The following is a 15,953-nucleotide window of genomic DNA, read 5'->3' as shown; positions in this document are numbered from 1 at the left end:
ACCGGAATTGAACCTGGGACCCTTCAGTTCGCAGGCCTACGCTCTATCCCAGGGGTCCTCAAACTTTTTAAACAAGGGGCCAGTTCACTGTCCCTCAGACAGTGGGAGGGCCAGACTATAGTTTAAAAAAAAAACTATGAACAAATTCCTATGCGCACTGCGGGCCCAGGACGCGTCGGCTGCTAAGCATGACAGGCAACGGCACCCGGGGGGCCGGATAAATGTCTTTGGCGGACCGCATGTGGCCCGCGGGCCGTAGTTTGAGGACGCCTGCTCTATCCACTGAGCCACACCGGTCAGGGCAATGCTTAGCAATTTTTAATTGGATTCTAGACATTGTAAACATCACCTTGTTGGGTGCTGGATATTGCGCATTCTTATAAATATTCTTTTTTTTTTTTAATATATTTTATTGATTTTTTACAGAGAGGAAGGGAGAGGGATAGAGAGATGGAAACATCGATGAGAGAGAAGCATCAATCAGCTGCCTCCTGCATGCCCCCTACTGGGGATGTGCCCGCAACCGAGGTACATGCCCTTGACCGGAATCGAACCTGGGACCCTTCAGTCCCCAGGCCGATGCTCCATCCACTGAGCCAAACCGGCTAGGGCTTATAAATATTCTTGAGCTTGCTTCTGGGAGGGCGCTGAGTCATTTGGGAACAGTGTGATCCTTTTAAGTCTTGCAAGATTCTGGATGTTTCCATGCAGGGTCTGAGCAGTTGCTCAGGCGAGTGCCACTTACTTTCTTCTTGGTACTGTGCTCAGCGCTCCACGCATCGTGTGCTTCTAGTCTGACTGGTGGGAACAGGCACCCTTGCCAGCTGTGCGGGCCCCGTGCTGTTCCGGGTAACCCGCTCCTCTTTCCTCAGACGGTCCTTTTTATTGTCAGCTAACACTTCCTCTGTGAGCAGCGTTCCGTGCACTCACCCGTGCACTCGCTGACCAACATTGGGAGGTGTTCACCCTGTGTCTGCTGTGCAGAATCTGGTAGAACCATTTCTTTTTTGTTTAACTTATCTTTATTATTGAAAGTATTTCAGATGTCCTCTTTGTTTTTTTGGTTTTGTTTTCTTTCTCCCCTTTTTTATTTTATTGATATTTTCAGAGAGAGAGGAAAGGAGGGGTGGGGGCGAGAGAGAGATATTGATGTTTTGATTGGTTGCCCCCCATATGCACCCCGACCAGGGATGGAACCCACACCCTGAGCATGTGCCCTGACGGAGTGGAGCTGGCAGCCCTGGGTGACGTGCAGCCCGCCGAGCCACACCGGCCAGGGCTGTGTGACCTGCTTACGGCTTGCCCGCCCCTGCAGGGTCCTCCCTCGCGGGCTTTCCTCAGCGCTAGCCCACCTACAGCAGAGGAAGCCACAGGCACCGCTCCCCTGCGAGCCCCGCGTCTGTTACGTACTTACAGGGCTGTTCCCTGACGTGGGCGGAGGCTATTTCTTGCCAAGACTTCCAGGAAGACTGGGTTACTTCCTGGCGTTAACAGGGTTCCGGCTGAAAGGAAGAGATGTGCACCGGGCAGGAATCGCTACGCACTTCGTAGAGTCTGAAAAGGTGAGTGCTTGGACGGTGGCGTCTTGTGCTGTTGGGAGAACTCCTGTCACAGGGAGGCAGGAGGTGGTCGAGGTCCTCGGCTTCGGCAGCCGGAGCTCTGAATCCTGGGCCTCCTGCTCAAGCTCTGTGGCCGCAGCGAAGGTCTCAGCTCCCGTCTGTTCCTCGCACAGATGCAGGCTCTGGGTCTGGATGCAGAGCGGTCTTGCCTGGCACCTCCTGTAAATAGTTTTAAATGAACAATTACGTTCGGAACAGAAATCTACTTTAAGAAAGTCTAATGCATAAAAGTCTAAAGTTACATATACATGGTAGGCTTTTATTTTATAAAAACGCTAGAGGCCCGATGCACGAAATTCGTGCAAGGGGCTCGGCCCTCGCCGTCCCGGCTTCGTCCGGAAGGTCGTTCAGCTGTCCGGTCTCATTAGCTTATCACGCTTTTATTTATTTTATTTTATTTTGGATTTTATTTATTTATTTATTTTTCTTTTTAAAAAAATTTTTTTAATTGTTTGAATCACACTTTTATGGTTAGAGATTTTTGAAGGGTTCTCTTGGTCAGCAGCTTCCCTGACGCATTTAAGAGGTACATTTATAAAATACGGTCTTAAAAGCTTTGCCCGAAGTGTACCTGTTGCTTTGTGTTTTTTAGAAACAGCGTTGCCAGTTTTGTTAGCACAGTGGCGAGGAACAGGCAGCCGGCCAGCCAGGTTTAATCCTAGGTGCCTGGAGCCTCTTTAGCCCCGTTTTCCCATCTCCGAAGTGGGGAGCAGTCTCCCCATAGTAGGTGAAACGACTTGTGTTAAATGTAACAGAAAACCCAATTCACGGCGGTTTTGCCTCAGAAATCCGAGCAAGAGATGTGGGTTTGTTCTGCGACACCTGGCCGGGCTCCCCACGGACCGGTGGGTGGCACTGAGCCGGGCGGAGGAGCACCCGGCCAGCCCGTCCCACCAGCGCTCCCCCGGGACCCTGGGGACTCGGCTTCTCAGGGAGCACGTGGGTCTCCACCTGAGCTCTTGTCTTGGAGGGGGGTGTTTGGGGAAGGGGAGGGAGGTTATAAACATGGAAAGTATACAGAGGTGAAGGTCCCTCCGCATGGCTACGAGGGCCCATCCCATTGGCTGCAGCTGCAGATTCTCCCCGCGCGGGCCCCTCCGTCACTCCGAGTAGGCAGCTGTCTCATCCTTCCCTGAGCTGTGACAGGACACGAGCGGGCACCCCATTGCCTACTCGGGGGCCACTGGATTACGGTGGGACTGGCTGAGGCTGCAGAGAAAGCGGGTCCGCAGCCGCCTCCTCTTGGCCAGCTTGCTGGTCATGACGTCTGCGGTGGCCGACTGCCAGCCCAGGGCCTGCGCAGGGAGCTGAGATGGGGAGCACACGTGGGGTGGGCGAGCTGGAGGTGGGAGCTGGCGGGGAAAGGTGAGATGCGTGTCAAACGGTACAGAGCCAGCGCTCACTGAGCGCCAGGAAGAAGGGCCCCCTGTCCGGAAGGACTGGAGTTTGATCATTTTAGTTCAAGTCGGTTACAACGTATAATTCAGATCTTTGGTTGCGGTACGCATTTCACGTGCCAGTAGCCAGAGGGAGACAAGGACGAACGTCTCAGTTCCTCCTGTTCAGCTCTCCCACCTTTATTCATGCCTCGCGAGACAACGTCTGCTGTGTGGGAATTGTGTGCACAGCCACAGTGGAAAGCGCCTTCAGTAGCTCAGCTGAAGAGAGCGCATCATAATTTAAGACAGGAATTTAAAAAAGAATATAAGGTTTCTGAAGTATCTTGTGTTACTGTGGTGTTTCAAATCTGTTTCCTGTACCCGCTTATTGTTATTTTTTTACCTTTAGTTGAGCCTGTTAGAAGAAGATTTATTATCCCTGAAATCTCCTTCCAAAGAAAATATTGCGGATGTCTTGGAAACTTACCATGCAAAGGTAACCTTTCACTCTCCTAACCTCAGGTTTTAATGCCGGGGAGGGCAAGGGACTGAGGAGTGGCCGTGATGAGCACTGTGGTGTGTGGGTTACGTAAGTGCACGCAGCCTTCTAGAAACCAGAGCGGAAGAGTGTGCCGAGCTGTCGGGGGCGGCGGGGGGGGGGACTGAGAGTCCAGCTCTAATCCAGGGTTGGTTCCCCTGGCAACCAGCCCTCCCACCCTTCGGGGCTTCCCAGAGTGCCCTCATGAACAGCAGTGCTGTGGCCGCGGGGGGCTTGTTAGGAGAAACAAGACCCCATCGCACCTTTGTTTTGGGGACTGAAGACAAAAGGCCAAATGAGAAACGGAAGGTACTTGCTTATGTTCCAGGCTGGGGGAGGGGGCTGTGAGCCGTGAGTGGGAGACGAGCATCTGTGTGTTTGAAGTCACGGCTTCGCGTGGAGCTACGGGCACGTTTGGGTTTCAGTCGGACATGCCAGCCCCTCATTGCGGGACGGGAGGGCACAGCGCAGGGCACCGGGTGAAGCGTTAGTGCTGAGCGGGACCGCGCAGCCTGGAAGCACTGCCCGGAACGGCCCCGCTGGCCCTCTTAGAAAAGCCTCGTGTCCAGGCAGACGGTGTGTGGCGGCGTGCTGTGCTTGTCACAGCTCAGCACGCCTGCAGCGAAGGTCTGTCCACTCGCTAAGAAGGACCTTGAGCCCGGCACATGGGGCTTACGGGGGGCGCGGCATCCCGCACTGAGAGGTCACCCATTCCACTCCCGGTCAGGGCACATGCCCGGGTTGCAGGCTTGATCCCCACTAGGAGGCGTGCGGGAGGCAGCCGATGGATGTTTCTCATCATCGATGTTTCTCTCTCCCTCTCCCTCTCTAAAATCAATGAAAGCATGTTAAAGAAAAAAAAATGACCTCGATGGACTGGAATTTGTGCATTAGAGGGACCTGGATTGCGGGGGGCACACGCTGCCGTGTGAGGAACGAGGAAGGTGGGAGGAGGGTAAATCAGAGCTAGAAACATGAGGGCTTATTTGTGGCCCAGAATTAAAAACCAGTTCTCACCACAGCTGCCCCAGCACTGGGCGGGGGGGGGGGGGGGGAGGGGGGGGGCACTGCTTTATCTCTGCGGCCGCAGGGAGCTGGCGGGGTGCCTGCGTCCCATGGGGTGGGCAGGACTTCCCACGTCCTGGTGGTTGAACTTCCTGACACGCTTAACGGTCATGTGCCACATAGATGATAGGAAATAAAAATACAGGGACACTCGGCCTGTGACCCTGTCCGGTGCTGGCCTGGAATAGACACACGGTCTGAGCTTTGAACACACAGGGTAGCAGTCAGGAGACCGCTGGGTGTAATTTGACGGAAAGCGATAACCTGTCACTTGGTGTATCATTAACTATGAACTGATTGAGGGTTTTGAAAAGGTTTGAGTTACTTCACAGTAATGTCAGTATTTTTCTTTTCGAACAGTCCAAGGTTGACGAGGGCACGGCGTTCGTTCTGCAGGAGCACCTGGGCAGGATAAACAGGTACCCGGGCCAGGTCCTGCTCCTGGGGGCTGGGCAGTGGGGCCTGCTCACGGAATTCCATTGTGTTGAGGGTGCCCCTAATTCTGCACTTGGAGAGCACAGTGCCTTTATCCCACTGACCTTGGAAAATAGCTCCTTGGCCACTCGGTTGGGGAGACCAGGCCATTGCATTCAGGCGGTCTGCTGCACTGACTCACGTTACTGAAAAACGTCTTTTTTTTAAGTGGGGAGGAGAGGCTAGAAACCATCGAATTCACTTACCTTCATCTTTGTAAAGTCGTCTTCCCTGAAGGTGTGATGTATAAGCCCCTTGGCCAGGGGTTCAGTGAGTGATCTGAGGAGGACAGACGGGCTTCAGAACCCAGGAGGAGGGAAACTACTGGAAAAGAAGACTGCGTCTCTACAGTTAGAAACGCCCCTTTTCAGTTCCGACATCACTTACTTACAGTAATAGACGCGGGGATCAAAAGAGCAAACTTAGGCCCTGTTTGCGTCGCCGAAAGGAGAGCAGGGTCTCAGCGCCTCCGCCTGTGGGCGGAGCCTGTGCTTGGGCTCCTGGCTGCCACGGGAGGAGGGGGTCTTCCATGTGCCAGCCCGTGTCTCCTTCCTGCAGTTGCTTCTCTGCCGACAGCGTGGAGCAGATTATTGAAAACTTACAGCAGGATGGCTCGCCTTTTGCCCTGGAGCAGGTGAAGGTAAAGCATGGGTCGCTTCGGCCGGAGCGGGTGGGTTCTCGGGACAGGGAGGCCTCCTGGGGGCCAGGCAGAGCCCACTGTGGTTGTTTCCCACAAAACTTCACCAAATCCCAAGGGCCTTGTCTCTCTGCCCATGCCAAAGGCAGCCCTTGGCCGTCACGGGGGCCCCTCCTGTCCCGGGGAAGCACGAGGGACATGTGTATTAGAAGGTGGGGCAACGGAGGCGGTCACATTGCAGCTGCGACATGGACCTGTGAGTTCTGTCTAATGAGCAGCAGCTCAATACATGGTCTTTCTCAGCAGTAGGTTTCATTAAAAAAAAGAAGTCTTTTTAAGCCCCTTGTACGCCATAAGCGTCTGTAGACGCCAGCAGTGGGCCTTCCCCACACACCACGCGCGTCTATAAAAAAATGTCCCCAAGTGGCAGCCCTGAACAACTTTAAAATCATTTTTCGTGAGAATTTTCAGCTGAAAATAGTCAAGAACACCCGAGTTGTAATATGTTTATTTTTATAATATTCATTGCCAATTGATTTTTTAAATTAAATTCAAAACATCGTGGCGTGCGGGGATGGTGTCCGCTTTGGACGCGTGGCAGTGAACTGGTAAAACTAGCAGGAGGCCCCATCTCCAGCCACCGGAGGGAGCCCAGCCCGAAGCGTTTCCCAGCCTCAGGGAGGGACCTTCCACAGTGACAGCCGGTCAGCGGCCACAGCGGGAGGCGCCGCTTCTGTAAGTGACGCAGGGCAGGCTCCTGAGACGGCTTTTCAGGCTTCTGGACACGCAGGCCGCCTCCGAGCAGGTGGGACACGGTCTGTCTCCCTCTCCACAAGTCATTCACGTTATTGACAGCTTTTAGGAATGTTTGCGTAAACGTAGATGATCGTTTTCCTTTCCCAGGATTCTGGCTTCACGTCGGTGCTCTTGTGTCAGGGCAATGTAAAACCTGGTTTTCTGTGCTTGTTCTCCGCCACGTGGCTGAGCGTGCACTTAGCAATTCCGCCTGACGGCAGCCACGCAGCACTTGGCCAGACAGGCCGTCTGGTGGCACTTTCAGCAGCACAGAAGTTCCGTGGCACCTCCCTTACAAGCACCCTCCCCCCCGGGGCTGAGGGCTGGACGCCCACAGCGGTCCTCTGTCCTCTGGGGCTGTGACTAGGGTCCTGGCGAGCCCATCCCACACGGGCCGCACACACTCACGGGAGTGCGAGTTTCCTTCTCACTCGCTCACCTGGAGCTCTGGGAAGGAATGTGGCTGCAGAGTGACCTGATGTGACGTGACGTGACGACGTGACGTGGGGTGGGATCGGACTCCCGCGGAGGCTTCCTGGCCGACGGAGACCCGGCTCCTGTGATGGTCAGTCAGGAGCAGCCAGGCCCTGAAGGATTAGGGAGCCGTTGGTGCTCAGGTGAAGGTTTGCAGATGAGAGGGCGCGGGGCGGACTTCAGGAGGGTCCCGGTTTGTCCGGGCGGAGCCTCTGCATGGTCCTCGCCCCGGGCGTCTTCGGGGCCCGGTGTTCATCCTGCGGGTCCCGGGGGCGTAGCCGCGTTCGTGTGCCGAGGTGCAGCCACCTCCTCTACATCTCAGGGTCCCTTTCCCTCCAGGGTTGACTGTGGGGGAGACGGCATGTCTTCAACACCCTCACTACCCGTTGAATACACACATGGCTTTAGGTGTCCCCTAGGGATGACCCATAACACGCCTGCTAAGTGGCCCTGCCACCAGCCCTTGGACCAGCTGGAGATGAATCTGCGCTTGTCGCCGTGGATTAGAAAGCCTGGCTTGGCGCGGGCAGGGTTAGCCCGAAGGGGAGCCCCTGCTGATGGGGCTTGTCACCTGAGTGCTGTGCGAAGGAGCACGTCTAACACCACTTGTCCCACACTCAGCGGGCTTGTTACGGACCCTAAAGGAGCTGCTGGTCTAAAACCAGCCAACGCTTTCCCCTGACAGGTCCTTAGTAAGATGTCTCCAACGTCGCTCAAGATCACGCTGCGCCTGCTCACGGAGGGGTCCTCGAAGTCCTTGCAGGACGTGCTCACCATGGAGTACCGGCTGAGCCAGGCTTGCGTGGTGAGAATCCGTCTAAGGGCGAGCGTTCCGGGCTGCGAGCTCACGGGTGGTCATCGGGGAGCATGCCAGGGACGGAACCATCGACAGGAAAACTTCGAGATGGACTCTGGAAACCCAGCGGGCCAGGCAGCTAAGGGGCGTGGAGACACTTGAGCAGTGGGGTGGGTGGTGGTCGAGGGGTGATCGTCTGTCCAGGGGTGATCGTCGGTCCATCGCTGATGCAGTGGCCATGGGAGGGGGAGCTCAGCGGGTGGAGAGCGCCAGGAGCAAGGGCGCTCACAAGCTCTCCCTCCTCCTGTCTTTCAGGGAGGCCACGACTTTCCCGAAGGCGTCAGGGCAGGTGAGTGGCGGCTGGCTCCCTCGGCTCCTGGGAGCAGAACGTGTGAGCACACACGGCATCCTGCTGTCTCATTAGTGAGAGCTAGACTTCATACAGATGGCAGAGTGTTAAAAACTACCAACGGCATATGGGGAGATAAGTCATTGCATCCGATATTGCTTTAAAATTCACATGACCTGCTCACTGCTCCCGAATTTACCTGTAAGAGGTCACCTGCTTTTAAAGTCGCAGGCGAGGCAGTGTCAGCTTGTCACTCATTCTGCTGCGGAAGCCTCAGAGGTGCGTTTATTCCACATGAAGGCCTCAGTCCCTGCCCTCCCCCTCCCCTGCCATCCCTCCCCTCCCCTCCCCTGCCTCCCCTGCCCTGCCCCCTCCCCTGCCATCCCTCCCCTCCTCCCCTCCCTGCCCTTCCCTCCTCTCCCTTCCCCTTCCCCTCCCCCCTCCCTGCCCTCCCCCTCCCCTCCTCCCCTGCCCTCCCCCCTCCCCTGCTATCCCTCCCCTTCTCCCTTCCCTGCCCTTCCCTCCTCTCCCTTCTCCCCTCCCTCCCTCCCCTGCCATCCCTTCCCCTCCTCCCCTCCCTGCCCTTCCTTCCTCTCCCTTCTCCCTCCCCTCCCCCTCCCCTGCCCTCCCCTCACTTCTGTACCTGGCAAAACCCCAGCAGTGCCATTGCTCTCCGCCACCTTCCTGCCTGACCTGAGAAACTGACATGGAGAAAAACCATACGACATAATTAGTAAGATATGTGAATGTTTTTATTAATTTCCATTTTTGCTTATCATCTTCAAAGCCAGTATATTTAGAAGAAGCACGTGGTTGGTTTTTTTCGTTCCTAGCACATTTGCAATAATTTGATGCACATGCCAGGTCCCTAAAAATCATAGCGGTTACCTCTGTGATTTTCCCTCGGCATGCACTTTGCACGTCTGATTTTGTCATATTTTTATTGGTCACTTTCACGTAGTAAGACTGGACGTGCCCTGCCTGAATAGAGGCTGTGTTCCCGGAGCTGGGAGCTGTGGTAAACACGGCACTGCTGGCAGAACTTCCTGAGCTGGTGGCCTGATCGCGTAGGGCAGTGAGCCTGGCTCACACCCTCTCCGAGGCACGTGGGCTGAGCTGGAGGAGGTCGCTAGGTCGTGCAGAAACGGAGTGAAATAGCATCCCCCCAGTTCCCAGCAACGGGGTCAGCCTCGGCTTCTGGTGTGAGGAGGTCTGTGTGGCGCTGGGTTATGCTGCCAGAGCCTTCATTTCATGTGAGAGCACCCTTCTCAAACTCAAAAAAGAAAGGTGTTGTTTTCCAGGCGCCCTCAAACTACGGCCCGCGGGCCACATGCGGCCGCCGAGGACATGGATCCGGCCTGCCGGGGGCCGCTGCCTGTCCTGCTTAGCAGCCGACGCGTCCCGGGCCCGCAGTGCGCATAGGAATTTGTTCATAGTTTTTTTTTAAAACTATAGTCCGGCCCTCCCACGGTCTGAGGGACAGTGACCTGGCCCCTGTGTTTAAAAAGTTTGAGGACCCCTGTTTTAGACACACTGTCAGTGATTTTAAGGAAAAAGCGCTGAAACTGAGCAGCATTAAATTCTGATTATCATGCAGGTTTTATCCATCTACTTTTTACTAAAGAGAAAGGTATCCCCTCCTTTCCCAGCATAACCTTTTTGTTCAGAACGGAGCATCTATGCTCAGGAAAGCTGTTTGGTGTTTTTGCATAATTAAATGTTTGCGTTAATTTGCTACTGATAAAACATGTCATCAGATTAAGTAAACCAGCAAATTGGGGGCGTGGCTGTCAGATGCTTGCTGTCAGCATCCAGAGCCCATGTCTCCTGGGCGTCGAGGGAGGAAAAGCAGGTCATTCGACAGCAGCGACCGCAGGCGGACGGGCCGGTCTCAGGACCTGCAGCGAAGCTGCCCCGTGCGGGCCTGCCCTGTCTGCTGACGGAACGTCTGCTCGTTGGCAATAAGATGGGCTCCGAGCTTGTTACTCTGTCCCGGGCCCTGGAGGGACGTCGGGCGCAGACAGCACTGGCCGAGGCTCGGGGGTCCCGGCGGGAAGCAGGCCCCAGGGCTGCTGGCGTGCGCACTGCCCCGAGAGGTGCGCTCCGGGGTGGCTGGGATGATGCTGTCACGTTCGGCACCCTCACTGCCCCATGCTGACGCTGGGCCCGCAGTCAGGCAGCCACACGGAGGCCCGGGTCCACGTTTAATGATGCCTGCCCCCCGCCCCCCGCCCCCCCGGCAGCCTGCTTCCCTGTTCCCGGATTGCTGCTCCAACCATTTACCTTTTAACCCTCAGGGCGGTGTCTGGTTCACCAGAGTGTGTATGTGGGTAGACTCCCACTCTTCACAGGGACGGCGCACGTCTTAAGCATGGCTCACGTCGCCCGCCACAGCCGTGGGCGTGCAGCCCCCCCCCCTTCGCTGGCTTTGCGGCAACTGTCGCTCCCCAGGCAGAAACAGCACAGAGAGGCCCTGCCTGCCCCCACCTGTCGGTCCCACGTGGCAGCACCTGCACCTGCAGGGCCTCAGCGGGAAGCTGGCACCCCTTTGGGGCCTGCACAGATGGCCTCGCGCTCACACTCCGGGGGCTCTGCCTGCTGCTCTCAGATGACAGCACCCAGGCTGGGCGCTTCTCATGATGCCTGTGGCCGAGGGCTCAGCAGAAGGCAGGGTCCACGCTGGGTCAGGCATCAGCCCTTCCTCTCCCTTCAGCCATCCTCCCTCCCTCAGGCGGGGGGAGTGGCACAGCCGGGCCCTGCTCCCCCTGCTGTCCTCTCAGCCACCCCAGCTGGTTCCAGCTGCTTGGCAGCGGGAGTCTCCTTCGCCTGCAGAGGATGACCAGCTTCTAGACCAGGGGTGGGCAAACTTTGTGACTCGAGGGCCACCATGGGTTCTTAAACTGGACCGGAGGGCCGGAACAAAAGCATGGATGGAGTGTTTGTGTGAACGAATATAAATTCAAAGTAAAGGAGCGGAGGGGAGAGCAAGAGAACCGGATAGAACAGCCGGATCCGGCCCGCGGGCCGTCGTTTGCCCACGGCTGTTCTAGCCCGAGCCCTGGCTTCGCTCGCTGGCTGTTTCCCAGCTGGAGGCCTGGCTGGTGGCTGCCCCCGGCCCTCCTCGGCACGTGATCTGTGGGGCTTCACTTTTCAGAGAAACAGACACATACATGCACACCGCGCAGGAAAGCGTGCTGTGGGAACCATGCCTAGTGCACCAGGCCGTTGGTCATTCGGTGACGAGAGCCTGGGGACTCCAAGAAGGGACCTGAGTGACCTGACGCCGCCTCTTCCTTCAGTTTTAATAGACAAAGACCAGAGCCCGCAGTGGAGGCCGGCCAGCCTGGCGGACGTGACGGACGAGGACGTGAGCCGGTACTTCAGGCCCCTGGGAAGCAACGACTTGACGTGGTGAAGTGACTGCATTTGGGGGTTTGGGAACGGAGGTTGGCGAACGGTGGCTCGTGCCCGAGTCGGCGCTGCCTGCTTTACGTGCCGGCGAGCGGGCCGGCCTCTGCAGGGCCAAGCGGGGAGGAGCAGAGGCTGGCTTTCCATGAGCCGTCCGGGTCCGCAAGTGAAGCGTGTGGGCGCAGCTGGACTCCCTGTGTGCGCGTCCCCACGTCCCCTCGGGGGGCACAGCCCAGACGGGCTCCGCCGTTCCCCGCCCCCTGCAGAAGGCGCTGCCAGCCCCTGACTTGGAGCTGGGACGTGTGAGGTCTCAGGATCTGAATGGGAGCTCATGTCCGGCTTTGGGCAGGCGTCGGGATGTTGATTAAGTAAACTTATGTACAGATGGTAAAAATAAAACAGGAAATTTTTTGGATTCTGTGTTAATGCTTCCTAGACTTTTCTCCATGGTAACAGAAGTGTTCCTTTTATAGCATTAGAAACCTCAGGCAGAGAAAGGTTTTCATGGAGTCGTCTCCCCCATATTATTAAGTCAGCTTGGCGTTTTCTAGAGTTAACCCTCCCCGCCCTGGGGAGACGGAAGGGAACGTTCCTCCCCTCTGCAATGCCCGCTCCCTCCCTCCCCTCCCCGGGGAGAGCGGGCTCACTGCCCTCTGTGGTACCCGCTGACCCTCCCCGGGGAGAGCGGGCTCACTGCCCTCTGTGGTACCCCCTGACCCTCCCCGGGGAGAGCGGGCTCACTGCCCTCTGTGGTACCCCCTGACCCTCCCCGGGGAGAGCGGGCTCACTGCCCTCTGTGGTACCCCCTGACCCTCCCCGGGGAGAGCGGGCTCACTGCCCTCTGCGGTTCCCCCTGTCCCTCCCCTCCACGGGGAGAGCGGGCTCACTGCCCTCTGCGGTACCTGCTGACCCTCCCCGGGGAGAGCGGGCTCACTGCCCTCTGTGGTACCCCCTGACCCTCCCCTCCCCGGGGAGAGCGGGCTCACTGCCCTCTGCGGTACCCGCTGACCCTCCCCGGGGAGAGCGGGCTCACTGCCCTCTGCGGTACCCGCTGACCCTCCCCGGGGAGAGCGGGAATCACTGCCCTCTGCGGTACCTGCTGACCCTCCCCGGGGAGAGCGGGCTCACTGCCCTCTGCGGTACCCCCTGACCCTCCCCTCCCCGGGGAGAGCGGGCTCACTGCCCTCTGCGGTACCCGCTGACCCTCCCCGGGGAGAGCGGGCTCACTGCCCTCTGCGGTACCCGCTGACCCTCCCCGGGGAGAGCGGGAATCACTGCCCTCTGCGGTACCCGCTGACCCTCCCCGGGGAGAGCGGGCTCACTGCCCTCTGTGGTACCCCCTGATCCTCCCCGGGGAGAGCGGGCTCACTGCCCTCTGCGGTACCCGCTGACCCTCCCCGGGGAGAGCGGGCTCACTGCCCTCTGCGGTTCCCCCTGACCCTCCCCGGGGAGAGCGGGGCTCACTGCCCTCTGCGGTTCCCCCTGACCCTCCCCTCCCCGGGGAGAGCGGGCTCACTGCCCTCTGTGGTACCCGCTGACCCTCCCCGGGGAGAGCGGGCTCACTGCCCTCTGTGGTACCCCCTGACCCTCCCCGGGGAGAGCAGGCTCACTGCCCTCTGTGGTACCTGCTGACCCTCCCCAGGGAGAGCGGGCTCACTGCCCTCTGCAGTTCCCCCTGACCCTCCCCTCCCCGGGGAGAGCGGGCTCACTGCCCTCTGTGGTACCCGCTGACCCTCCCCGGGGAGAGCGGGCTCACTGCCCTCTGTGGTACCCCCTGACCCTCCCCGGGGAGAGCAGGCTCACTGCCCTCTGTGGTACCCCGACGGGCAGGTGGGAGCTGGGGAGTCCAGGCTCCGGGATGGAGCCGCCCGCTGCCTGCGGTTGGCATCCAGCGTCCGTGTGGCCTTGCCATGGGTCCTCACCCAGTGCAGTCAGGAGGGAGACGTGAACACGGGACTTGCACTTAAAATAGAAACCCCTCAGTAACTGGTTTGGTGACAGGACGAGGTGTTGAGGGCACACAAGACGCCGCAGGGGTTCCAGACCTGGGGCCCGCGGGTCTAGGTGAGGACGATGTTGAGTTAAAGATCAGCTACTGTTTATGTTGTAACTCGTATAGTTTTTCCTTCGTCGGGAACCCCTACGAATTTCCGGGTCCTAAGAACAGAGCGGCAGCCGATCCACGATTCTCTCGCATCATTGATGTTTCTCTCTTCCTCTCTGAAATTAACATATGTATGTATGTATGTATGTATGTGTGTGTGTGTGTGTGTCTGTTTCTAAAGGCAAGTGGTGGGGCTGAAAGTGACATCGAAGGTTTCATCCTGGACCTTCCCCAGGTGGGGAGCTGCAGGCCAGAGCACTGGCTTTCCTTTCTGTTCTCAGAGTTGGGCAGGAAGGACCCCCTTCCAGGAACTTGCGGAGCAGAGTGGGGTAAGGGCGCCACAGGGAGCACGCGGACCCCTCCGTTCCCAGCGCTCTGCGTCGGCCCGCGGCCCAGCCGTCACGGGCGTGAGTGGGTTCTGCTCACAGAGTGGGAGCAGTGCAGGAGGTGTTAAGGCCTCGGTGTGACAGTGTGAGTGCGCCGTGCTGAAAGCATTGGCTCACCGAAATTAAATATAACCCAGGGCTGGTTAGCTGCAACTAGACTTTCACTGTACAGTTACAAAAAGCGTTTCCACAAAAATAGTGGGAAAATACTCCATTTCGTAGCGAAGTCTCAGGGAGAACTGGCTGATAAAACGTGAGTTTTGCCCAAGAAGACGGAGAGAGTGCCTCTGAGCCGGCATGTCCCGCGTGGCCACACAGCTGCAGGAGGAAGCAAGCCTGTGGGAGGGTTGTGTTAAGGGACTGCTGGTGGGTTTGTAACGTGTCTCCCCTCTTGATGTCCCAGGTTGTATAAGGACAGTCCCTCCACTGCGTCCGTGTCCGTGATGCTGACCAGGGTGCAGGGTGTCGTGCTGGGCACTCACTGTGCCTGCTGTTAGTGCTAATAAGGCAGTTTGACATACATGGTTCCTCGGGACCAGGATCATTTCCACCCCCTTCACCCCTGTGCTTGCAGAGCGAGGAACACCGCAGGGAGCTGGCGAGGCTCTGAGCGGAGGGGGCTCGTACCCAGGTCTGCGCTGCCCACGGCGACCGGGCGGAGGCGAGGCCCAGCGGTGGGGGAGGTCAGGGCCTAAACGGGGTTGGACATTCCCTCTGCTGCCTGCGGGGTCAGGGCCCGTGTGGCCCAGGCTGGTGTCGTGGGGGGCACTGGCCTGTCCTGCTGCTCCCGCACTCCGCCCGCTCCGCTCCCCTCACTGTGGGGCCCTCTTAGTTCGTCTGCGTGTGGCCCCGGTTGGAACAGAGTTTTCCCTTTTCAGTAGCGGGCGATCGTCCCTGTTGTGTGGCTCCTCCCGCGAGCAGGCCTTTGCCCTTTGCGAGGAAGCAAACCTGACATGTAAAGGGGACCGTCTGAAGGAGCCTGAACGGTCCTACCAAGAGGGTCTCCTGCATCTTGTCATCGGTGCCGACCACGGGCACCCCAGCTTGTCTGCCGCCCCCCCCGCCCCCCGCCTGCTCCCGACGCGGTGCCCGCTGTGCGGCCTGTGCCAGCCGCAGCCTCCCCCCACCCCCCCCCCCCCGGGCGGCCTGGACACAGGGGCGTCTCCCAGGATCTGCGTGTGGCGGGCGGCACCCCCGAGAAAGGACTCGGGCGCCAGGGGTGCGCGGCCATGGTGTCGGGGAGGTGGCACCGCGCAGAGGTCACCCTTCAGCGACGGGGACCAGGGGGCTTTCCTGTACCCCGAGCGGAGGAGGGGCGGAGGGCCATGCTTAGGATGCAGCCCGCAGCCGTGGCCCTCCGTGTGCGGCCCCAGTGCGGGCTGCTGGCGTGTGGCTCTGTGCTCTCGTCGGAACGTGTCGTCTGTGTGACTTGTCTTTCGGCGAGTGGCCTTGTGCACGGGTCCGGCGGTGGCGAGACGGAGGAGGAAGGAAGACGGCAGCTCCTGGGCGCTGGCCGGCGTTCGTCCCAGTCGGTGTGAACGCTCAGAAGCCACGTTTTCTCCCGCGGGGACACCTGCCGAGTCCGCACGCGTCTGCCGCAGCCGGGCCGCGGTGCCTGTGTCCGCGGCTCTCCGAGCTGCTGGGGGCGCTGGGGCCGGGGAGGCGGTGAGTGACCGGCGTCCGGCCGTGGAGGTGGCCCGTCACGCACGTCGCAGACCTCTGCCCCCGCGACCAGACCCCGGAGCGCGGCCGGGGCTCAGCACAGCGGCGGCATCCTGCCTGCGGCGAGGCCACTGCGTGGACTTCACTCCGAGGCCACAGCCCGTCCGGCCTCCGCGTCGAGCCCCTTGTTCCTAACGAAGGGCCCCACGGGCTCAGCGCTGTCCCGTTCACCCCCGGGGGCCGGTCTCGGGAAGACCATCCCAGAGA

General features: G+C 58.9%; 1 protein-coding gene across 2 annotated transcripts in view; it reads left to right on the top strand.

The window, feature by feature from the left end:
- The window catches only part of HIBCH (3-hydroxyisobutyryl-CoA hydrolase), a 30,228-nt gene extending 18,279 nt beyond the window's left edge, over window positions 1-11,949 (top strand). Inside the window, exons 8-14 of one of the 2 annotated variants that reach the window (XM_080667314.1) lie at window positions 1,417-1,562; window positions 3,408-3,494; window positions 4,962-5,020; window positions 5,634-5,715; window positions 7,667-7,786; window positions 8,093-8,126; window positions 11,426-11,949. In XM_080667314.1, the coding sequence (XP_080523440.1) occupies window positions 1,417-1,562; window positions 3,408-3,494; window positions 4,962-5,020; window positions 5,634-5,715; window positions 7,667-7,786; window positions 8,093-8,126; window positions 11,426-11,541 (644 nt within the window). In that variant the 3' untranslated portion in view covers window positions 11,542-11,949. Of the gene's footprint in view, window positions 1-1,416; window positions 1,563-3,407; window positions 3,495-4,961; window positions 5,021-5,633; window positions 5,716-7,666; window positions 7,787-8,092; window positions 8,127-10,423 lie in introns of both variants that reach the window. The other variant, XM_080667313.1, reaches the window with a different exon arrangement.
- Window positions 11,950-15,953: the final 4,004 nt, after the last annotated feature.

This window comes from Plecotus auritus (assembly GCF_963455305.1).
Source record: "Plecotus auritus genome assembly, chromosome: 5".
Lineage (NCBI taxonomy): Eukaryota > Metazoa > Chordata > Mammalia > Chiroptera > Vespertilionidae > Plecotus > Plecotus auritus.
Note: the sequence above shows the minus strand (reverse complement) of the source record. Positions and strands in the feature narration are given on the sequence as shown.